This window comes from Salvia hispanica, chromosome 5 (genome assembly GCF_023119035.1).
Source record: "Salvia hispanica cultivar TCC Black 2014 chromosome 5, UniMelb_Shisp_WGS_1.0, whole genome shotgun sequence".
Taxonomy (NCBI): Eukaryota; Viridiplantae; Streptophyta; class Magnoliopsida; order Lamiales; family Lamiaceae; genus Salvia; species Salvia hispanica.
In genome coordinates, this window is record NC_062969.1 from 32,604,058 (window position 1) to 32,630,002 (window position 25,945).

General features: G+C 34.9%; 2 protein-coding genes and 1 pseudogene across 2 annotated transcripts; 2 read left to right on the top strand and 1 right to left on the bottom strand.

Moving 5' to 3' along the window:
* The first annotated feature begins 877 nt into the window (after window positions 1–877).
* LOC125190276 (probable membrane-associated 30 kDa protein, chloroplastic) lies at window positions 878–5,508 on the top strand. Its single transcript, XM_048087537.1, has 11 exons — window positions 878–1,191; window positions 1,980–2,104; window positions 2,188–2,298; window positions 3,151–3,215; window positions 3,288–3,369; window positions 3,448–3,522; window positions 4,351–4,421; window positions 4,517–4,599; window positions 4,971–5,035; window positions 5,109–5,183; window positions 5,252–5,508. The coding sequence occupies exons 1-11, from the start codon at window positions 1,071–1,073 to the stop codon at window positions 5,357–5,359; spliced, it is 981 nt and encodes a 326-aa protein (XP_047943494.1). The 5' UTR covers window positions 878–1,070; the 3' UTR covers window positions 5,360–5,508.
* A 9,599-nt stretch (window positions 5,509–15,107) lies between these two features.
* On the top strand, window positions 15,108–19,544 carry LOC125190707 (annotated as a pseudogene).
* Window positions 19,545–21,883: 2,339 nt separating this feature from the next.
* LOC125186064 (isopentenyl-diphosphate Delta-isomerase I) lies at window positions 21,884–23,806 on the bottom strand. The gene is made up of 6 exons (XM_048082380.1): window positions 23,511–23,806; window positions 23,198–23,253; window positions 22,798–22,889; window positions 22,569–22,671; window positions 22,344–22,481; window positions 21,884–22,269 (listed from the first exon to the last, which is right to left on the bottom strand). The coding sequence occupies exons 1-6, from the start codon at window positions 23,717–23,719 to the stop codon at window positions 22,001–22,003; spliced, it is 867 nt and encodes a 288-aa protein (XP_047938337.1). The 5' UTR covers window positions 23,720–23,806; the 3' UTR covers window positions 21,884–22,000.
* Between the last annotated feature and the right edge of the window lie 2,139 nt (window positions 23,807–25,945).

Sequence of the window (25,945 nt, forward strand, 5' to 3'; positions counted from 1 at the left end):
TAGCGAGGGGAGCCCCAGGAGGTCATCTCGGCACCCGCCCCCCCACGCGCGTACACCTTATTCTCGCGTGCAAAAACGGAGGAACGGATGTTCGCGGTCTTCCAAGAGTGGAAGGCCGCAACCGACGCCACGGAGAAGAGGTTTTAAATCGCGTTCTGAAAAGAAATGCCTCAACTACTATGAAACTTAGTATAATAAATGGATGTAATTAAATGCAAACTCCAAATTATGATATGAACTATTAGAAATGTCAACATATTATAAAATAATAACCACAGAAAATGTCAATACAGTATCAACGATTGATGCTGTGTTGAAATTAAAATCATAAAATTTTACAATATATTAACATTTAACATTATATGAAGAAGTTTAGAATTTATTATTTATAAGTATAATATATAAAATTTGCATTTTAACCCTGCTCGTCAATCTATTAATAGGATCGAGTAAAAGTTACTCTATAATCAATCTATTAATAGGATCGAGTAAAAGTACATGGTAGGGTAAATATTTGGAAAATCACAAAATTTGATCAATTCCTAATCAATTCATTATTTATATATGTAAAGTCTATATTTGGCTAATTTTTCACCACTTCAGTTTCTTCACAAATAAAAAATCAAATATATACTCCATCCGTCCCATTGAAGATGACCCACTTTGCTTTTTAGTTTGTCCCAACTAAGATGATCTATTACCTAAAATAGAAACACCTTTATCTCTACTTTATTCTTCATCTCTTACTTTACTCTTTCCTCTCAATACATAAAATAAATTTGCATAAAATTTCGTACCGGCCAAAAAAGAGGTTATCTTCGTTGGGACGGAGGAGTATGAAAATCTGATCCTACCATGATTAGAAACCACAAACGAAAGAAAAAATAAATTGAAAAAAAAACCCCGAAAACATAAGCGGTAAGCCATTGCCATTCTGATTTCTGCAAAATCAATAGAGAGCGGCTGTTTTCGGCTCTCTCAGACTCAGCCTATTCGTATTCGTAGAAGATTGGGAATTCGTTTTTTACAGAGAAAGAATACTAGAAGACAACAATTAATTATTGGTGGTGATGGCCTTGAGAGCGCCGATAGCAGGGATTAGCATGGCTTCCTCTACGGTTAGCTCCTCTGCTCCGTCGTGCAATCGAGGGCCTATTGTGCCGTTCAGGCCATCTTTTTCCGGCCGTGCAGGTAGTTTCTGTTGATTGAGCTGTTGGTGCAAATGCAAACCCTTGTCGTTTTTGATAATTGGTTTGGGTCAATTTTCGATTTTGGTTACTTATTGAGGTATGGGTAATTGATAATTTCAGAGCCTGCCTACATCTCTTGGTGTGGGGTTTTAGGAGATTTTATTTGGAGCTGAATGCAGTGGATGGTGATGCATTTCATACGATATGTTTGTGCTATTGATGCAAAATTAAGTACATGTGTCAAGAAATTAGGGTTAAAGGTTTTCATTCGTATCGAATAAGTGTTCCCTAACCATCAAAAACTCGTATAGTGTACTAATGATGTGATCAATTATACCTAGTTTTACATTCTCAATTTGAATTATAACAAATTTGCGTTAAGGACTAGGGCATACTGGGAAGTTTGGCTTTTTTGTTATAGAATTTTTAAAAGGGGACACTTATTCAGGGATGGAGGGAATTATGCTCGAGATTTTTTTGTAAAAAACTGTGGAATAAGTGAGATCCTTTTTTTTTTCATGAATGACAGGTTTGAGGAGCTCTTGTAATCTTGTTGGTTTACAATATTTCCCATTGGCTTGCATGTTGTGTTTGATGCATATTTGGATTCGTCTTGTCTTGTCATATTTGCGTAATAAGTGCTTGTTCTTTTGCTGAAGTAGTTAAAAACTTACTGTGCATGGGTGACATTTCTTCTCAATGTTGTTTATGGCCTTTAGTAACGGATCAAATGTATTATCCCTGGTGTTTATGGTAGATCCCCACTTTTTTTTCCTTTTTTCTGGGCAGTGGGTACTCCGATATACACAGCTCTACGGCTGTCTTACTCCAGTAGATCCCAATGCAACAGCCTTGGAGGGGGTGGACTTGGTACTCAGATGAATCTTTTTGATCGGTTTGCTAGAGTTGTTAAGGTTGTGAACATACTTGAGATTCTTTTGAGCATTATTGGCAACCATATATTATTGACTGTATTTCAACTCTTTTTCAAGTTTAGTCATATGCAAATGCTGTTATAAGCTCATTTGAGGACCCTGAGAAAATACTGGAACAAAGCGTTATAGAGATGAATGAGGATTTGATCAAGTTGCGTCAAGCTACAGCACAAGTATGCCATGTTATGAATTTTTTGTTTACTCTGCATTTCTTTCATCAAAGATTATTTTTATTATTTCTGAACTCACACATATTATAGTTTTCTTGGTATTTTCTTCTTGGTGAGGGGTTGGTATTTAGACTTAGCTTAAGTCATAGCATCGAGTGCTCCAATCTTTTACGGTGCTATTGGTTGCTTTCGTGGAGGCAACTAAAGCTGGATTAGAAAGATATATTCAGAAATGAGAGTGAGTAGCTAAACTATTACATTGTTTGTAAACATAACAACACTGTAGTTATCAATTGATTTTAATTACGGAACATTTATTATTGAGGACAGATTGCCCTATAATAGGATAAAAGAAAATTGAAGTGTGATTCATGCACAAAGACCATATGCCTATGCTAAGTGGTTTTTGAATTATACTCAATTTTCACTGATGTCAAAGTTTCAAACACGCACACATATAGTTAGACATTGTTTTTTCCCTTTTTATATGGATTTGGTGTGTTACGTTTAGGGATAAATTTATGATACTTCCTATTTTTAAAGTGGAATTTTTACATCTGGTCCTTAGTAGTTTTTTTTTTTTAATTTCCTTTTGCATATATCTCCAACAACACCAAATTCATGGACGTTATAGTGAACAATGGACAAAGTTGGGGATGTGAGGGGGTTTAAACTTCGAGGTGGCTGTTTTGGTCTTGGGGTTTGGGTTTCTTTGGAAGGCCAGAATGTCCCAACAAATGTTTATTCTTGGAACGTGTACTTGATTTGCGATATCTTACAGTCAATTAAAAGTTCACAAAGAAGAATTTATCATGGGAAGGCAAGCTATCACCACTCTGTTTATCTCTTCCTTAGGTTTTGGCTTCTCAGAAACAGATGGAAAATAAATATAAAGCTGCTCAACAAGCTTCTCAAGATTGGTAAGAGACATGAGTCTGCCATTCTTTTTACTTTCACTTTCCTGCAGCACTCACTCTAGAGTTTTATCACAGGTATGGTAGAGCGCAACTTGCTCTGAGTAAGGGTGATGAGGACCTTGCTCGTGAAGCTCTTAAGCGTAGAAAATCTTATGCTGTAAGGACTTTCATTTACTTAGTTGGATATTGAAAATTATTCACTTTTATGTTATACTGAAGTGATGCAAGTTTCCAGGATAATGCGAGTTCTTTGAAAGCTCAGCTTGATCAGCAGAAAGGCGTAGTTGAGAACCTTGTCTCCAATACAAGGGTGCGTTTCTTCAGTTTTTTTTTGTGTTTTTTGATCCACTTGTAATTTGTAAGCATTAATATCTTTTGCAACTTGCATTTTCTTTCCCCTTCAATTAGAATAGAATACAACGGTGGGTTTCCTCACTTTTTATTTTGTGTTTTTGGATGCACTTGTTACTTGTTAGCACGCATTTGTTGTAAAGCTACATAAATTATGGGCAAAATTGTCAATTAAATCACAACTTTTGGTTGACTTCTAGTCAATCCCACAACTTACAAAGTTAGCTAATTAAATCATAAGTTATCACACTTTTGCAATTGTCCCATAACTTCAAAATATTCGGCAATTACATGGCATAATTTAATGACATGGCATTTATGTGGCATTATGATGCGGTATTTCTCCTTCCATCAGTGAGTGTATGTGTATAACAGATTTATAAAAAAACGTCGCTCTTCATTCTCAAAAATTTAGCCCTAATTCTCGTCGGATCTTTTCAGCCCTAATTCTCTTAAATAAATGATGTTATGTCCACATTGGAAAACACGGGCATCTACTTCACCACATAATCACCAGAAATTTTAAGTTATGGGAAAATTGTAAAAGTATGATAAGTTATGATTTACTATTTAGCTAACTTTGTAAGTTGCGGGATTGACAGGAAGTCAACCGAAAGCTGTGATTTAATTGGCAAGTTTCCCTATATTATATCTACATCTGTTCCTCCTTTTTCAAATTTCATGAAACTTGCATTTTCTTTCCCCCTTTATTAGAATATAAATACTAATATTTTTCTATCGACTTGAACATATTATCGTTTTATTAGTTGACTATCTTGTTCTACAGCTGCTGGAAAGCAAGATACAAGAGGCCAAGTCGAAAAAAGAAACCCTCAAAGCACGAGCTCAATCAGCCAAGTTTGTTCTCGCCATATGGTCTTATTGTTATTCCCATTCGCAATCTTCTTTCTTAGTTTACTGCAGTTTGCATCAATTCTCCATCTTATTTTCAGAACTGCAACAAAAGTGAGCGAGATGTTGGGGAATGTGAATACGAGTAGTGCTCTTTCAGCGTTTGAGAAGATGGAAGAAAAAGGTAAACCAATCTATTGAAAAGTGAGCTTCTGCCTCACTAACCCCTGAACGTTAAAGATTTATCAATACATGAGAGTATCACCTTAATCACCTTGTTTAGTATTTGAGATAGTACCCAATCGAACACACTAGATGATTATGTAGGTATATTCAATCTTCAAATTCATTAGCTATGTTTAAGACGTAATGCAGAAACCTTGCCTCAGTTTTTTGGTTGCTTGAGTTTCCCTAAACCTTGCACTGAGCGAAGAACCAATACATCTTAGTCCTTGTTTTGTAGTATTAACAATACAACCACAATCAAAGATCAGTCGATATTATTGTTAAGGAAAATTATATCTAAAGGGCTTCCTTGTTTCTCTTCTTCCATAGTTATGGCGATGGAATCTCAGGCTGAAGCTCTTAATCAACTGACAGGAGACGAGCTTGAAGGAAAGGTAGTTTGAATGTCTACATAAGAGTTGTGCATAATCTTTACATAGAGCTGTGACTGCATTACCCATTTTGCAGTTTGCTTTACTTGAAACCTCATCAGTCGATGATGATCTCGAGGACTTGAAGAAAGAACTCTCAGGAAGCACCAAGGTAACTAGCTCGATTCTCAGCTATGCTTGCTATCACATTTATCAAGTTGAGCTATTTCCGTCTAACAGAAGGGAGAGCTTCCACCGGGGAGGCCCGTTGCAGCAGCATTGAAGTTTCAAGACCCCGATATCGAGAAGGAGCTGAATGAATTGAGGCAAAAGACCAAGGAATACTAGTTGGGGTTATAGAAGCATTATTTGAGTGTTAAAATATGCTGTAACTTAAAATTCTTTAGCCGCAGATTAACAAAGTAGGTAATTCTGTACAGTATGTCTTTGAAATATTTTTTATACGGTCAAGATATCTCAACTGTTGTGTTATTTTAGGAATCTTTAATTATTAGTACTACTATAATTTCTTGTACTAATAATGGAATACTTACGTAATAGTTTACGAATTTTGGGCTAAATTAGTGAATTTGGATAGCATAAACTTTTATTTATGTGGTTTATTTCTTTTTATTTTTCTGTGGATAAAAATGGTCCCATAAATACCATAAAATTGCTCATGCATGACAAAAATATATCCACATGTCCTATTTTCAGTTTTGTTTGATTAGGTCACTTTATAGTTTTTAAGTTCCTTCTAATTTTATTTCATCAAATTCTTATTTAACTGATCACAATTATTCCGTTTACTTTTGTGTTAATTAAAATATACCACCTATATTTGTCAAAACTAAATTCCAAATTATATCTTAATTAAATGAGTATACTAGAAAGTGGAAAAAAATTTAAATCTAAATTAAGAAAATATTGTGATTTTAACTAAAAATTCACATATATTGCGGTAGAATTGTAATTAATAGCTAAGTAATTAGAAATCTCAAACTTTGACCAATTTTAAGTTATTAGATTAAAAAATCTAGTGATTGAAATAATATTAAGTGAATTATATTTTAAATTTAAAAAATTATTAAATAAACATAATGGGTATTAATGACAATTCTCAATTAGTTAAAACTAACCACTTTTTCTCTTATCAAAATCATCTTAAAACTTAAATTTACATAATTCTCTTGATTTAAATTATTTTTTCGTAAAAGATACTATATCATATTAATGGTATTTTTATAAAGATTCTAATGAGATCTCAATCCAGGGGCGTAGCCAGAATTTTCCTTGAAGAGAGGAAAAAATATAGTATATAGGAAAATTTTATGCATATGAGGAGGGGCATTTAGTGTATTTGATCTATATAATTGAAGATGTGTATATAGAAATATAATGAAAAAAGAAGGGTGAGGAGGGGCAAATGCCCCAGCTGCCAATATGCTGGATTCGTCCCTGTCTCAATCGCATATGTTCCGACGATTATCGGATGATGCAATTTATAATTTTTACTTCAATTTTCGTATATGTTGATAAACAGATTTTATATCAATAAATGCATCAAAAAGTTTCAATATAATACATGTACAATATCAATAAAATTGTGTTCAAGTTTTTGTGTACGTGCGTTGAAATATTTATATCATTGTGTTAATATTTTTAATACACTATGTTGATATCAGAAAAATCACGAAAATTATCATATTATGACAGATTGTCGATTTTACCCTTTTATTTATATTTTATATACTAGTATTTGTTGAAATTCGTGAGGTTTAATCTCATCCACTCATTTTAACATCTAATTGTGTAGTATTGGTCTTAGTTTCGTATTGGAGTACTATACTCCCTCCGTCCCAGATAGTTTGTCTCACTTCCTTTTTCGCACTCGTTTTGCAAAAATAATAATAAATAGGTAAAGTTGAGAAAAAGTAAAACAAGAGAAAGAACAATGTAGGTAACATTATTCTCTACGTTATTCTCTCTTTTACATTACTTTTTCTCCACTTTAACAATTTATTATTATGTAAAACGAGTGCGAAAAAGGAAGTGGGACAAACTATCTGGGACGGAGGGAGTATGGATTTTAATATGACCCTACCGCGGTATATCTTTGCACTACTGTCCATTAATTGCATATTTTATCTATTTTGGTATTTTGACTTGTTTTGTGAGAAATGTGCATTTTAGAGCCTAAAAAGATAGCTAAAAGTCGAAGTTGGAAATCTGGAGCTTTCGAGACGTCCAGCGGTCCGCTGCAACCTGACCATCGACCGCTGAGACAATAGCGGTCCACTTAGGAAAGTTGTGCTGAAAAGAGGAACACGCCCAGCGACCGCTCCAAGTGATCCAGAAGCTATGGGATGATTGCCAGCGACCGCTGTTCAAGAGGCAGAGACTCCAGATCAACCCACAGCGACCACTAGCCAAGGTGTAGTGGCCCGCTGGGAAAACACGGCGCACATATTTGACCTACTTTCTCCCCAAGATTTACCATATTTGGCTACTTTTTGCCTCAATTAAGGATGCACGAATTTATGGATATAAATACCCCCTCAAACCTCTTCAACAAGGATCTTCTTTTTGCTGCATAATTCCATAGCATAATTTTTAGAGTTCATCTTTGTTCATCAAAGTGCAAAGGTTTTGAAGAAGGATTCAAGATATGATCAAGACTACAAGGATTCAACCTTTGGGTTTTATTTGCTTTAGTTCTCATGTTCTTTTTTATTTCCCTAAAAACTATGTCTTTAGATTATTCTACCATGTGTAGCTAAATTTATAGAATTCTAGTAGCGACTTTGGTTATACAATTCCTTTTTATTTAATATTCGTTTTGTTCTTACTTCATTTCTGTTCTAAGTTCTGGATAATTTCTTCACGTTTGAGTGACACATTCTATGATGATCTAATTAACTTGCTACATAATCGTGAGAGGAGGTTTGCGAGTTAGATCGGCTTAGTTGACACTACAATTAGCTTCCCTTAAAACAACACTGTTAACTAATAGTGCGGACTTTTCAAGGGTCTTAGGAGCTTTAGGGAGTTACAAAGCTAGTATTGACGCCCATAGTGAATTAATCTACGTTTGTACCGCATAGGCAAAACTTAGGCGACTCGTCCTACTGAAGTAAGAACTGTTCTAGGGTGTTGTACGTAGTTGGAATTCGTATAACCATGTGAAAGCACATCCCTAGAATTCTCTTATCTCATCTATTTATCTTCGTGTTTTGTCTGCAATAGTTGTTTAATTCTATTTTTAATAGTTTTTATTTTCAAAAATTAAAAAATCTTTCGGTTTTCCAAATAGTAGAAGAAGCTTAGTAGAAGGTAGACAGTCTGTGATTGTTTTCCATGTGTTCGATATCCAGTACTGATCATTAGCTATACTATTTATACCCTGTATACTTGCAGATATTTTTAGTGCTAATAAAAAGTGCATCAATCTTGACATACCAAAATTTTCGGCATATAACGGAATTTACAGTATGTCATGTATCTACTATCATGAGTAGTGTCACGACCGCACTTACCAAGGATAGCAAGTACGGTTGATCGCGTCTAGGGAAGGATTAAAAAATTGGGGAAGAAAAGAGAAAAATAACATTATACTTTGAACATGGCTTGAAATGTTGGAAATAACTTGTCGAAATGATGGAAATAACTGGAATAAAATCAGAGTAACATCTAAGCTAGTACATAAACTAGAATGGAATAGTATCATGACAATATGTAAATTAAAAAGAAATACTCCGTAGTACTTGTTTAGCAGAAGTGTTTAAGAGGAAATGACATTGTGTATAGAGATACGATGCATTCAAACAATATTCTACTAAAAGTCATTCGTCGTTGATGCACTTTTTATTAGCACTAAAAATACCTGCAAGTATATATGGTATATCTAGTATAGCTAAAGGTCAGTACCGGGATATCGAACACGGGAAATATAATTGCAAATGACTATCATGTACTAAGCTTCATATACTATCTAGGGAAACAAGAGTTTTGGATTTAGAACTAAACAAAAATAAATAAAGCAAATAAATAAAGTAAAACAACAAAAGCAAAGAAGATAGAATTAGGCAAATAGAGGAATTTCAAAGATCATGATTTCACTAACTCTTTAGTTATTCTAATTAGTTCTACGTTCATCCGACTCAAGTTTTACCACGATTTATGCCTATCATGCATCAATACTCATGTCACAATTATTGTATGAACATATAAGATAAACCAATCAAAGCTATCACCGAACAAAGATTGACAATAATTAAGGTAACGACCAATTAGTCGAACAAAACTTCAAGAAAAATAAAGTGGAAACGAGTTCTGAACATTAAACATAAAAAGAACTACATAAAAGTCAAATACTATCAAACCTCAAAATTCTATTGTTTAGCAATACATAGACAAATGAACTAAAACAATTAAAGTACGAGACATGAAATAAACAAACAAAACCCAAGGATGAATCTTGAAGTCTTCATGCTCCTCTATCCTTGCTTCAATCTCCAAGAATGATGGAAGAATTAGGTTAAGGAGTGGAGAGGGAGGAGCGTTGGAGGCTCCCCTTTTGGATGCTATGGATGGGTGAATATTATGAATTAAGTTATGGGGTATATATAGGTTTGAAAATGATTTAAACTTGGTAAAAAGTCTTCTCCAAGCAATAATAAAGATGGAATTTTCTTGCCCCATAGTAGAAGGAAAAGATTTGACTTCACAAGGTAATGTCTTCTTTCCTTCTTTAAATTTCCGCCTAACCTGCATTTGACAGCTTTATGCGACTTTGGTAGAACGGACAAAACTTTCTCCACAGAACTCCTATTTAGATGATCTTAGTACCAACACGAAGCTCTTTCGAAGACGAAAAGAATGACATGCAGAACTCTCTGATCGGACTTCAGAATCACCGGAAAATTGAGTTTGAACACAGCTGTCGTGTGCCGCATTTTCCCAGCGAGCGCTGGAGAGAGTCAAAGAGTTCTGGAGTGCTTTGCAGCGATCGCTGGCGTGCGCCAGCGGTTCGTTAGGTTTCCTTCCACTCCAGCTTCCGAACTTTGATTTTTTTATGCCCTTTTTGGCTCTATCTTGCACATTTCTCGCAAAACACGTCAAAATACCAAAATAGACAAAATATGCAAATAATAGACATGTAATGTAATTTTGACACTCAAAACGGACCAAATAATGGCCTTAAAATCGTGCAAAATCCGAGCGTATCAGCCGTATCTACTCAACACCGTTCATGGTCGTTACCGCTTAACCTACACATGTTGAAAACATATGCAGGACTAAGAACTTGATATACATAGTGAACACATGTCGAAATACACTTTTCATATATCTGGTTTTGTCCAGCAGCGCCGAGTGGGCTTGGAGTTTTATCTTAAAAGGAGTACACTAAAATATTTTTTTTTTAAATTCGATTGCAATCTATTTTTCCTGGAAAATATATCATATTTGAACCACGTGAACCAATAATGTGACAACATTCCACGATGGTCACTGGATTGACCTATCATTGCTCATAACAAAACATGGTAAGACAAAACATACTATAAATTTAAATAACTGAATGCATACTTGAAATATATTTACTTTATTTAAAAGAAATCCCACATTGTTCTTTTAAAGTTCTTTAACTTGAATTTTCCTCACTCCAACCTTAATCTCGCGGAGATAGCCTTTTTTTCAAAATAATACTCCCTTCATCCGCCATTTGGAGTTCTGTTGACTTTTCTGCACTCATTTTGTAAAAAAAATAATAAATAGTTAAAGTAGAGAAATGGTAAAGTAAAAGAGAGAATAGTGTAGAGAAGACTTTAACTTGAATTTTCCTCACTCTTAATTAATTTCTTTTTTCTTTTGTTCACTTGGAATTATTTTACAGTAATTTAATAAGGTGATTTAATACTTCAAAATTTTAATTTCTTAGAATAAAATATTTATGGAATAAATTTTATAAATTCAGAATGATGTATTCATTTTCTTCAATTTTTCGCGGCTGCCTGAGGCGTTGCAGGCGATGTTGGCCGACCGTTCCCGTCCCCAAATTCCTACTCCTTCGGCCCATTGAGAATCATAATCATATACTCTTTGAAATACTTATTTGTTGAAATTATGATGTTTTTTGCTTTATTTTTTATTCATTCATCCATTATTCCTGCAAAAAAAAGTTTTATTCCAATAACCTAATTCTTCTTATTGTATTTAGGTCAGATACTAGACATGCCGAATTCGTCACCGGCGTTCCCCATCTGAATCTGCCACCGGCATTGCTCCCTCCGAACCCGCCGCTACCGCCCCCAAATTGGGACCGTCCGCTTGGAACTGGGTCCCGTCACTAGGATACTGTGACGCGCTGGTATTCGGGGAATTGCTACCGTGATTCACTTTATTTAGAGCTATGGAGAATGAGAGGTGTGAATAAAATGAAGTGCTTTGAGTTGTATATATAGAGGTGAAATAAAAAAAAAAAAAAAATCGCTCGGCTAGAGGTGTCAAGTGGGCCGGGCCAATCCTGGGCCAGGCCAAGTTTATATATGTTCATTGGAATATTGGGAGGAGTTAGAAAGGAAATAATATAAATATATAATTTACTGTCAAATCTAATCAAAATAGATTGGAATAGTAGTATACTGTATAGACAAATAAATATATTTCCACAAAATTAGGGTTCACGATAATGCACATTTATATATTCCTAAATAATGTAAACTGATAAATACTCATAAATGTAAGAACATAATACACGCATAAAATATACTAATATTATAGTCTTGATATGTATATTGATTTAGGATTTTGATCAAAATAAAAATCCCTTTAAATCAAGAAATACAGGCCGAATGTCAACCATAGGATTAGGCGAGATCATCTTAAAATTAGAATATCTAATGGCTGGATTAATTTCTGAAATATTATTATTTTAGTCACTAATAATCCTATAAGGTTACTTATGTCATACCATCTAATCGGTTGTTATGGAAAATCCTATAATGTTGCCTCTCACTGACAAATCATCTGCGTGAGTGATGAATCAACATTCCATAACTTCAACTCCTTCATATCTTCCATATTCTTCACACGATCTTCCATTCATTATCCATTAAACTTAATTCCAAGGAGATTTATTATTCTTGAGCAATTAGTTTCCAGATTTCGTCATTGTCGTGTTCCAGATCAATCTGTTCCATTTTCAATTCTATACCATCGTCGTTGGCAGATCCCACATATACTGCCATCGTTTCTCATATCATTTTTCATTTCAGTCGGCGGTCAGGCGGTCAGAATCTTAACCTATAATTCTAGTTTATGAATCTTCTTTGTCATGACTCGAATATTGGATTATTATGGTTCAATTTACCCATAAGTTTCCATGGCCAAAATATTCATCTAGTATGACCCAAAAAATAGATGATGTTTTGGGCATTATAATGATATTCTTGTACTCAGTAGTTTTATGTCATGTCTCGAATATTCGATTATTATGACCCAATTTATCCATATGTTTCCATGACTCAAATATTCGTTTAGTATGACCCAAAAGCATAGATGATGTTTTTGGTTATTGTTTGTGTATTCTTCTGTCGTACCAATATTTGATTTTTTTTTAATATGTTTAAAACATGAGAACAATCGTGTATTTGGTGTTTTTTAATATGTTCAAAACATGAGAATATTATTCGGTCGTACTAATATTCAGTTTGTTTGATATGAACATTTCGATCAAATTGTATGAGACACTCTGGTACTCAGTAGTTTTATGACATGCCTCAAATGCTGGTATATTATGACACAAATTAACCTAATAATGCTATGACACAAATATTCATTTACTATGACCCAATATATCGAGTAATGCTCATCACATGGGCTATCGTCTACAAGAAACAAGAGGAAAGCATTCCAAGGACATTGTAATGGAAGTTTATCTCATCTTACAAATGAAATAATATATGGTAACAATGACATCCAGCCGAGACATCAACATATATGGTTTAAAAATGAGATTTACAAGCTCTAAACATCGTTTCATTAAAATAGTGGTAATCTAAACATCCTTTCGGTGCTTTTGGGATTAGAGGTATCTTCTTCCTCACCGTCGTTCTCTGATACACTACATGACATCCAACCAATTGAAGTGAAAATTTTACCAGATTTTGTCAATTTTAAGTCAATCGTTGTACGAAATGTTACTAACCTTTTTCCGTCATGCCTCGCCGATCCAGAAGCTCGAGTGTCGACCATTGTTGAAGTAAGCTTTTAGTTCACCCTCCTCCTCGATTTTAGAATCGTTAATTAGGATGAGGGTTTTTGTGGAGTAGCCGATTTTGTAGAGTAGCCATTTTGTATGGAGGTAGGGTTTTTCTTGATTTTGTGGATGAAGAAGAAGATTTGAGGGAAAGTGGAAGAGCTTAACGTGTGGAGTAATGACTCCCAATTAATCCGCACTTAAAAAACGGAACGACAGTTCCTAATTTTTTTTATTCCTAATTTACCCCCCCTCACATGACACAAATCTGTCTTATTATGACCCAACAAAAACGAGGAGTCATTCCAAATCGTGGACATTAATCTCCAAATCTGACGGTCCATATATGATCTGTATTTCTATACTTAGGGACTTCTTTTGGTAGATGAAAACCCTGTAAGGCATACGCTTAATTAACTAATCCATCACTATAATTATGGAAATATTTTTTTATAAAGAAAAACTAAGTAAAATTAATCTCTATAATTATACAAATCAAACTTGATATAACACAATTACACGATTTGCAAATTATAATTAAATCTAAAAATAAGACATATCAATATTGAAAGAAAAATTGTCAACTAATCATTATAATTATGAAAATAAAATTTGTTATAAGTCTTGACTTAGGTTGATTAACATCAATTATGCCAAATTACTTGGTGGTCTAAAAGTAGCAATGAATTAATCTTGTTTGATTGTATGCATTAATCTTTTAAAAGTTATTAAAAAATGGAACACTTTAAATATTGAAATGGCATATGGAATAGCTTTACTACTCCTAATTACATACGTAAGTTGTCCTGGGCCGGGCCCGGTCTGGGCCTGGCTAGTCCTAGGCTTGGGCTTGGGCCGGGCTTCAGGTGGTCCTGGGCCCGGGCCGATCTTGGGTTTATAAAACAGTCTAATTGGAGCTAGATTAAACCACCAAGGCCAGCCTAGGCCCGCTCCATTTCACTTGCCCCGCCCACTTGACATCTCTACACTCGGTGCGCAATAGGCGCCGATCGACGTTCTTCCCTCCTTCCTGTGGCGCACGCTGGGCACTGTAGCTCAGCCCTACCCCTGCAATAAGCGCCGATGGGAGCGACATCCGCGGCGGGATGACACACCTATATGAATGCTCTTAGTCTTATACTTATCTGTCCGATAAAAATCGATTTTTTTAGGATGACACGAGTTTAAATGTATAACTAATAAAGTATCAGTAATTATTTTTGATGGCATGTACTAAAATTGAAAGAATGTGACGATGGAGAAGTTAATTTTCAATGGGTCAAGCTACAGTGGACAAATAAGACGAACTATACCCCCTCCATAAAAAAAAAAAGAGAGAGGTAATAATGTAATTTCTATTTATGAAAATTCTTTTTATCATTTTTTGTAAAGTAATAATGTCATTTCTATTTATGAAAATTCTTTTATCATTTTTTATATATTTTGACTATTATATTTTGTTTTTTTTTTTGTTGTTGTAAACATAACACCAAATATGGATGTTTTATTTGTATGTGAAAACACAGATTTCACAAGTGATTAATGAACATCACCGCCAAATTCTGCCACGAATAGCCCCTTTCGGCGCCAATCGGTAAACCTTTTCTCATTCGATCATAAAATGCTTCTGATTTACCAATACACATACATACATTGTTGTTAATGAGTGTATAGGCTTTGGTTTTCCCAACAATTCGTTGATTGCTGATGCTATTTTCATATTAATTAACATCCGTGAATAGATTTAGGGTGATGATCAATTTTCAGTGTTTAATGTACATTTCAGTTATCCAGCTCCAGTTGATGTTTAATGATCAATAAGGTTAATAGTGAAAAATGGAGAAAACGTGTTCTGTGCTGGCACATTTTGACAAGACCACTCCAGCTATTGGTAATGAGATCAAACAGGCACTTGAAGGGAATGATGTTTCAGCTAAGATCGACGCAATGAAAAAGGCGGTCATGCTTTTGCTAAATGGCGAGACCCTTTCTCAGCTGTTCATTACTATTGTAAGATATGTTTTGCCGTGTGAGGACCACACTGTTCAGAAACTGTTGTTGCTCTATTTGGAGATCATCGATAAGATTGATGCAAAGGGCCGAGTCCTACCAGAAATGATTTTGATTTGCCAGAATCTCCGTAATAATCTTATCCACCCAAATGAGTATATTCGTGGTGTCACCCTACGGTTCCTTTGCCGTATTAGTGAAGTGGAAATCATCGAACCATTGGTCACCTCCATTATGGCCAACTTGGAACACCGACATCCTTATGTTAGGAGAAATGCAATTCTTGCTGTGATGTCAATTTACAAGCTCGAGCATGGTGATCAGCTCTTGGTTGATGCTCCAGAGACCATTGAGAAGTTTCTTTTGACAGAGCAGGATCAATCAGCTAAGAGGAATGCCTTTCTAATGCTTTTCAATTGTGCTCAGGATCGTGCTATTAATTACCTGTTGACCAACGTTGACAAAGTACAAGACTCGGGTGGGCCTATGCAGATGGTTGTCTTGGAGCTGATCCGGAAAGTTTGCAGGACTAACAAAACAGGGAAATATATTAAGATTATTATATCTTTACTGGATGCCCCTTCAGCCGCTGTGGTTTATGAAAGTGCTGGAACCCTTGTTTCATTGTCATCTGCTCGGACAGCTATTATAGCTGCAGCAAATACATATTGCCAGCTTCTTGTTTCTCAGAGTGATTATAACTTTAAACTCATTCTGCTTGATAGGCTGAATGAACTCAAATCTTCCCACACAGACATTATGATTGAAAGAATAATGGATGTCCTGAGGGCATTGTCAAATGCAAATCTTGACATTCAAAAGAAAACACTTGATATTGTTCTGGAATTGATCACGCCTCGTAATGTCAGTGAGGTGGTTGTTACTTTGAAGAAGGAAGTTGTAAAAACTCAAGGTGGAGAGCTTGAGAAGAATGGTGAGTACCGACAAATGCTAATTCAAGCTATCCATTCTTGTGCGATAAGGTTCCCTGAAGTGGCAAGCACAGTGGTCCATTTGTTGATGGATTTCTTGGGAGATAACAACGTAGCATCTGCAATGGATGTTGCTGTATTTATGCGTGAGATGATTGAAACAAACCCAAAGTTAAGGGTTTCTATCAGCACCAGGCTTCTGGATACGTTTTATCAGATCCGAGCAGCACGAGTTTGTTCTTGTGCTCTTTGGATTATTGGTGAGTATTGTCTATCTCTATCTGAAGTTGAGAGCGGCATTGCAACCATCAAGCAGTGTCTAGGAGAGTTACCATTCTTTTCAGTATCTGAAAATGAGGAAGCTGCTGATTCTTCAAAGAAAACCCAGCAGGCAACCTCAATCACTGTTTCATCTAGAAGACCAACTATCCTTGCGGATGGAACTTACGCAACTCAAAGTGCTGCATCTGAAACTGCCTTCTCCGCTCCAGCTGTATTTAAAGGATCTTTGGCAATGGGGAATTTGAGATCTCTGCTTCTCACTGGTGATTTTTTCCTTGGTGCAGTTATCTCCTGCACCCTGGCAAAGCTCATCTTAAGGTTGGAAGAGGTTCAACCATCAAAAATTGAAGTGAATAAAGCAGCGAGCAACACATTATTGGTTATGGTTGCCATGCTACAGCTTGGGCAATCCTCGGTTCTCCCTCACCCAATTGACAATGATTCTTATGATAGGATTGTTCTCTGCATGAGATTGCTATGTAGCACAGGGGACGATGTGAGAAAGATCTGGTTAAAATCTTGTCGTGAGAGTTTTGTTAAGATGCTTTCAGATAAACAACTTCATGAAACTGAAGAAAGTAACGCGAAGGCTCAGGTTTCCTGCACACAGCCAGATGACCTTATTGACTTTTACCATTTGAAGAGTCGAAAGGTGAAATACTGTACTTTTGTCGATTTCTTAGTTCTTACCTTTGATAAACATGATGATTCATCGTTTCCTTGTAGAATAAAAATCTGGGGCTTCAATCCTTACTCTTTATCCCCATCTTCGCCCAGGCTAACGGGGCCTTACTTATTCAGGTTCAGGGAGGCCTCGAAAAGCACTGTTGAGAGGACGATGCAAATAAATTAAATCGTATCATTCAACTGACAGGGTTTAGCGACCCTGTATATGCTGAAGCTTATGTGACAGTTCACCATTATGACATTGTCCTGGATGTTACGGTGATTAATAGAACAAAGGACACTCTCCAAAACTTGTGTTTGGAATTGGCTACAATGGGTGATCTTAAACTTGTTGAGCGCCCACAGAATTATACCCTAGCGCCAGAGTCAAGGAAGCAGATAAAAGCAAATATCAAAGTGTCGTCTACTGAAACTGGAGTCATATTTGGCAACATTGTTTATGAGACCTCAAATGTGTTTGAGCGGACTGTTATTGTTCTCAATGATATCCATATAGATATCATGGACTACATATCTCCAGCTGTTTGCAGTGATGCTGCTTTTAGAGCCATGTGGGCAGAATTTGAGTGGGAGAACAAGGTGCGATTGCTCATACTAAATTTTAATAAATATTAAAACCATTATATGTCTTCTGATATAGATGTGGAGATGATCATAACTCAAGCCATTCAGTTGATTCTTGGCTAGTTTGTTACTATAGCTTTATAGATATGTATACGCACTTAACGAGCCATTCAGTTGGTTAGATTAAAGCTCACATATTTATTATGGTCTCGTTCGGTTTGAAAGATGGAAGCTCACTACATAATCTAGGATAAAATGTCACGTGATTAACCATCCTAGCCACCCCCCTCCAGCAAAAATAGTCTTGGTTTAAATTTTGGTACCATGTTACCGTTGGTAGTTTTATCATCTACACAACTTAATTAGTTTGTCGTTTTTTATTATTTGAATATTTTCGGCTAAACATTTGAAATTGAATTTTGGTGAAGTGTTATTTTTATTTACCAGGATAAGATGTGAATGAGATCATATTTGAAGAGAAAGTGTGTGATGATGTGGTGACAACCAATTAAGAACGGTAACAATAAATTAGCAAATATATGTATAGAAATTATAATCAAACCGAACAGATTATTTATAGTCGGGGTGCGTTAATATCATCAACACCTCTTAAAATAACACCATACCACCATTCCTAGCCAATCATTTGTACACGTGGACGAATAATCAGCTGCCATGTGGCAATCATAAAAAATTCTCAAGGTTAAAATTCTCGGCCAGCAATATACAACACTGTATACAACAATTTTTCTCGGCCAACAATATCCAACACGCTATACAACATTGTTGTCTAGTGTTTATACTATTATTGTGTAGCGTTTATAATATTGCTGGATACGTGGTGGTATGGTGTCACTTTAAGATGTATTGTCATTTTAACACAAACCTATCTCAGTATAATACTCCTATAACCTTAAACGATTCTTGAGATTCAATAATCTAAAAGCTAGTAGTATTGTTCTCTAACCATGTAAGCAGTTAACTTTGGAGGCAGAAAAAAGGATTGATTCCCAACTTATGTGAATCTTTATAATTTGTATGCAGTGAATTCTTTCAACGGTTTCATATGTCATAGCGTTATCATTCACAAGAAAGTTCTTTTTATGTCCACCCCTGCATATTACTCTTTTTGTTTGGCCTATTGCAGACAACTGCATTAAGTTAGGTTGTGTTAAGCAAATAAAACTTGTTAACTTGTTGCTCATTAATTTTACGATTTTGTTGTCTTGTACCAGGTTGCTATCAACACGGAAATTTCAAACGAGAAAGAGTTTCTTGGCCACATAATAGAATCTACCAACATGAGATGCCTAACCCCACAGTACGTGAATTTAGATTCCCGTGGTAACATGAATGAAGGATATGATAGAATTCTGTTTGGTGTGTGTAGGTCTGCTCTGGAAGGTGAATGTGGATACATGGCTGCTAATCTATACGCAAAGAGTGTGTTTGGTGAGGATGCGTTGGTAAATATTAGCATGGAGAAACAGGCAGACGGGAAGCTGAACGGATATATCAGGATCAGGAGCAAAACTCAAGGAATCGCCCTGAGCTTGGGCGACAAGATTACGCTGAAGCAGAAGGGAGGGAAGTGATCATACTCTACTGGTAAATATGTTTGTTATCCGTTCGTTTCGTTCCTCTACTCTTCTTTCTTGATACACTCACTCATCTTTATAGTTTTTCCTTTCCATACATAATACAACTGTAGACAGTATTCTCGTTTTTGCTTTTCTTTATTTCTATACTTTGCCCAATACTATTTGTTGCAAGACTAAACTCCATTTCTGGCCCTATATATGACCATTTTTTTATATACGTCCTAGACAATATGCACGAGTTCTGTACATACTATGATTTAGATTATTTTTTGTCATTTTTTGAAAAAGCTGTTAAAGTTAACAATGAAGACTAAAAAGATCAATTTTATGTTGAGGACCAAAAAGAATGTACTCATGTGTTAAGGAAAAAAAAAAAAAAAAAACAACTCAAAAATTTCGAAAGTAATTGAACTCCAAACCAAAAATTCATCAAATTTCAAGAAATCGATGATACAGTTCCAGTGGACCAAATCTTGCTCGCTCGTCATCAGTGGTGGCAAGACTAAGGTTTGAGGAATACACTGAAGGTGTTTGAGTTTGTGTTGATATCTATGAGAGTTGAGAGGTAATGGCATCGACAAAAATTACATTGATTTAGCTAGCATAGTTTCACATTTCTTGGATGACATTTTTCTCAATTTCTCCCCTATGTTGTCTTCTTCCAACATCGATCAATTATCAAGCAACATCATATCAGCTTGTCACTTGATTGTGATTCTGCGGCTCTTCCACATCCCAACTACATCCCAACTGTTCACAATTGAAACTAAAAAAAAATACTCCCTTCGTTCCATAGTAATGAAGGCATTTCTTTTCGGCACGGAGATTAAGAAAAATTGTGTTAGGTGAGCTAAGTAAATGGAGAGTAAAGTGGCAAATGAAAAAGGTAGAGAGATGAAGAGAGAATAAAGTAAAAGAGAGTAAAGTAGGTGTGGAAAAATGTGTTGACTTTTACAAAAAAAGGAAATGACTCTATTACTATGGAACGTACTAAAATGGAAACATGACTCTATTATTATGGAACGGAAGGAGTAACATATAACTGTCACACATCGGTGCCAAGAGAAAACTGAAACTAGTATATAAAACCCATAGGTCACTCCTCCTATCACCAATTGGTTTTAGGATGGAACCCATGGATTTCTATCACCAACATTAGCTCCTCTAGTGAGGCGCTCGCAACCTAGACCCGGTCTCGTTGGATGGTTGGCGATTTCGTGTTGTGTTAGCTACGCGGGGACCACAATTGTACTCTCTTTGTCTCGTTATAAGAGATTGATATTCCTTATTTGATTGTCCCGTTACAAGTGACCTTTACTCCTCTTACTTTAGTCCCTATTTATCTACTTTACTCTATCTCCTACTTTATTCCCTCTCTACTTAATTGACATACTCTTTTTCTTATATTTCATGCCGGAAGTTGATCACTTTAGATACAACGGTTTGGAGTATTGTTTATGACCTAAATAAAAAATAATTATATGTACATGAAAAACAATAGACTTTTATACTTGTTATATTTTGATTTTGTGGTTATTTTGTGTTTGAAAGAGGAGTTAGGTCATTAGGTGTTTAATCATTTAATAGAGGAATCAACTATTGATTTTGATATATTAAGGAGATGTGAGTTTTAGGGATGTAGTACTTGAAACTTGTGGGTCTAACTCAAATTGCCCACTAAATTTAGTGGATTAAGGTTAGAAATTTTTAGTCTTTTAGCTAACCTAGAGTCGGATGGAATGACATGACCCTATGCACAACTATTGTCTATTCTTCTATCTTAGTTTAGCAACCCATTCTACACTTTAATCATGATTTGATAAAATTTATTAACTATACAAAAATAAAATTAGCCCAATAATTTACTTAATACATACATACATATATATATTCACATTTTATTAATATTAATATATAATATAATAAGAGAGAAACAAATAGACAAATTTATTAGAAGGTGTTTATTTTAATTTAAATTTTTACAAATCATTTATATTTTTAACATGCTCATATTCATTATAACCTTATCTAATATGCTAAGTCATTCAACAACTCATGATTTGTCAATTATTATAATTATAATTATTAATTATTATTATTATATAAAAATACATAAATTATTTTTGATATTTAATATTTTGCCCGATTAGCCTATCGGATTAGCACGAAATCTAACCATTCAAAGTTATAATTGAAATTTCTAATCTGATTAGCCCACCACATGGAATAGTCCGACTGACATACCTTCAAACTTACACAAAAATTCCATATTCAATACTTAGTGCAATAATGTTCATCTCCTCAAACCATACAATTATTAAGTTGTTATTGTATGAAAGTGATTTAGCTCATGTTTCAAAAGCAATTAATGGGCAACATGAGGATGAAATGATTTAGGTATTGAGACGTGTTTGCTTACAATTTCATGATTTAGATGCTGAGATATGTTAAACGCAAATGGTGTGTTTGGTTTTACAATTTCAAGCAATTTGATCCTGTTTTAATTTGAGTGTAACGTAACGAAATTAACAAGCAGTTGAGAAGTAGTAATAAATTTATTTGAAAGCCACGAGAAACAGTAAACAAAGACAAAAGGAGATACCTAAACTTGACACACGATTTTAAAGATAAGATGACACAAATTGAAACCAAATCACGCAGTTGGTTTCTCAATGAGCTTGTGAATTGTCTTCATGTCAACCGCTTCGTTTATGGTCCCTTTCTCGACGTGATCCCACCACTTGAACAAGAAGTTATCGACCACTAACCTGAACCATGGTGACAGCTTCAAACCCCCCTCACCGGCATCCGCTTTCCGCAGAAGCTCCTTCAGCTCTTCCCGGTTCACATATTTGACATCATGTACTTCGTCTGGATTTGGGTGCACGCTCACATCCCGCACAATGAAAAGGAGATAATCCACTGCATATATCAGTATAGAAACATGAGCATGCCTTGATTGTAACGTAATCCTAATTGAAGATGCAGCTACTTACGTTCGTGCTCTCCCCATTTTCCATCGGACGGGGCTTTGTACAGCATACGCCCCAAAGGAACAAACTGGTCGACAGGGACATCTTCAGCAGGAATGCCAAGTTCATCCAACAGCTTCCTCTGAGCAGCATTCCGCACACCTTGATCGAGACAAATTGGGTGAGACGAGACAAGAGGAGAGGAGAGAGGTGCTTGGTTGTAATTGGATTATGAAGAAAATACAATACCAAGAGCATTTTCTTCGATAAGCTCAGAATCACGGTATAGTGGATGGCTGCAGCAGGTGTTTGTCCACACCAACGGGAAAGTAACCTTGGTTGTGGATCGTTGCTGAGGAACAAGAAAGAAGAAGATAAGGAAAAGTGGTGAGCAAAATGCCTATCTAGCCTCAAATTGTAGCAACAGTAACAGCAACACCAGAGAAAGATGGACATGGCATGAATGTATATAGCTTACCTGAAGCAATAACTCGTATTTTGAGTTAAACAGGAAGACACTGAAAGCTCTGTGCAACAGATTTAGAGCCTCGATCTTTTCCATCAGATGGCCTGCATATTAAACAGAGCTTTTTCCTGTTAACGATATGATATGCGACTACTTACTCCCTGTTCTGTTTTAGGCCATCTGAAGGTACTTGTAGCATTTAAAACTTTATTATCTCTCCTAATTTACTCTTTTCATACTTAACCTATAAACATCAATTTCTTAAATCTCGTACATGCCTCAAATAGCTTGGGGCGGAGGCAGTATGACTTAAAGCAGCAACTTTCTACCAAATTTCAACAACATATAATCATACTATTTCTGGATTACAAAAACATTGAATCAGAATCTAAAACCTAAAAAGAGGACTCACAATTGTACTTGGATTCATGACCAACCACTTGATCATTCTCATCAACCAATATGCATCTGCATACATTAAAACAGATAAATGTGATCCCTTTTACACTTGGATAGACTGTGAAATGGTAAAGGTAATTCAATTTCGAGATAAAAAGAAAAATCAAAAAAGAAAGAAAAAGACAAAAAAAAAAAAAAAGAAAAAAAGAAAAGGGAAAATTGACAGCATCAATTCAACATCAATAAAAGTTTCAATCAACAAAATATCGAAAACCCACAATCAAGATCTCAAATTGAAAAGGGGAAAAAGGGGATAGGGCACAAACTCGTCTTCAAACATGAGGCGCCTCTGCACAGCGTCCATGCCGACATCACCCATGGCTGTTGAGGTGGCGAAACGGAGGAGGAAATGAGTGGGTTTGGGATGGAAGAGAGGTTTGCAAGAAGTGGGTTTAAAAAGGAGAGATTTGAGCGGAGAAATCGATGGAGAAGCAGCCAACCATTTTTGAAACGGGATACCAGTCAAGGACGACATTTCTCTTTCTCTTTTTTATGGAAAATAAATTATGCCATTTTTAAAACTGGGTTTCCACTTTACTCATTACTGTTGTGGCGGCGGCGCTGGTGTGAGAGAGCCTTCTTCACCAGCATAAATAATCAAAAAATCATATTTTCAATTTTATTTTATCCAGAGAGCAATATAGATATTTTAAACTTTATATTTTACTTATACTCATTCCGTTCCAAAAAAATATAAACATTTGAATGAGACGATACAGAAATTAATTGCACAATTAATAAAATAAGAGAGATAAATTTTCAAAAAAATAATTTATAATATTATTATTGAAAAATAAGGCTCACCTTATTAGAAAAGGAAAATATTATTAAAAACAGACGGAAGTATTTTAATAAAATATTTCAATCTTTATTTCTATTATACCGATATAAAGTATATGTGTGAGTTGACTTTGAACTCTAAATCTTATTTTCATGGAATTTTCTTATTTTTAACCAATGTCTAGCTTCAGGTTAACTTGTTCTATAAATCAATATTTGATTCGATTAATATCTAAATGGCCAATGCAAGTTTAAGTAGGTCCAATTCGATTTCTTGGTGATTAGTTTCTGTCACCTAAGTTTTCATACAATAAATTAACTACAAGCTTCTATTATTTCTTTGGCCGGGAGTGGCCCGCATTCTTTTAATGTTTTAAATGCTAAAAAAGTTAGATTGCCTAAAGTCAAACATGCTATGCTAAATTAAATAATATTTGTAGCGCTTTAATTTCGTTCTTTAAATAAATTTTTTTTTCTCTCACATTCATATTCGAAAATTTTCGGAATATAGGCCTTCATTCGTTAACCTTTTAGAATATGAGTTCGAAGTATGCAAATTTTTCATAATAATATATTTTTTTACTTTTTTATATTTATTCTCTTATTTTTTATTATTTTTCTTTCAATAATTATAAATTTACTAAACTCTCCTTTAATCTAATTTCTTAAAAAAATCCATCTGCTCTCTCAAATTCTCACACTCCACTTCACCGCCGCCTCCTCCTCCAGGCTCCTCTTCACCCCCTCCGCCTTCAGTTCGGCACCTCTTTGCTGCCTCCGCTTCGCCGCTCTTTGTCACCACCCAACTGTATAACTACAACCTTCTTCTTCGTCTTGCCATAATCTTGTTTGTTTGTGCTTGTGTGCAGAATCTAATGCTTGTTAATTGAATACTCCCAACGTGCTGAGCTTTCAAAAATTCAAAAAAGGGAAAATAATTGGGTTATGAGAATTTGAGAGAGCATATTGATTTTTTTGACACTTAGGAGAGCATAATGAAATTGTTGAGAAATTGAGTTTAAGGATAGCGTTGTTAATTTATAATTGGGTAGAAAGTAATACTTCCTCTGTTTCATAATAGAAGTCACTTTTATTATGGTCATAGGTTTTAAAAAATATAAAGAATTGTTTCATAATAGAAGTCACTTTTATTATGGTCATAGGTTTTAAAAAATATAAAGAATAGTGGGTTGGAAAAGTGTAATATGAAACTCACTTTTTATATTAGTTTTATAATAAAATGTGAGTGAAGTGAATTAATGGAATGTGGGACCTACTTACCATTTATAGTAAAATTGAAGTGTGACTCTTATTGTGGGACGGACCTGAATGGCAAAGTGTGCTTCTTATTGTGGGACGGAAGGAGTAAGAAAAATAAAGAGAATATATATAAAACTCTTATTCTGAAAAATTCGCATATCTCGAGCCCATATTCTGAAAGGTCACAAATTTAATCTACAATCTCAAAAGGTCAGCAAATACTCTTTTTTGAAATTTCTCTTCATATGCAACAATTTGGCAATTAATGGTTTTTTTTATTAAATAATGTTATTCATTCACAATTTAAATATAAATGTAAATTAATATTTTGATCAAAAATCTAAGTTATATACATGATTGATCTAATATATTCAACGCTGTAGTATTCCGCACATCCGCCATTTAAAGAATTTTAATGGATTTTAGGAAATTATTTAACTTTAGGAAGAAAATTAAATATAGAAAGTGACTAAATATAGAAAGTGACTAGAATGTGTGACTCATTTTTAATATTAATTTTATAATGAATTATGAATATAAAAAATTAGTGAAATATGAGATGCGCATACTAAAAGTAAAATAAAATAAATCATTCTACAAATCGTAGACAATCCAAAATAGCAAAATGACTCTTTAAATGATATAAAAATGGAGTAATAAT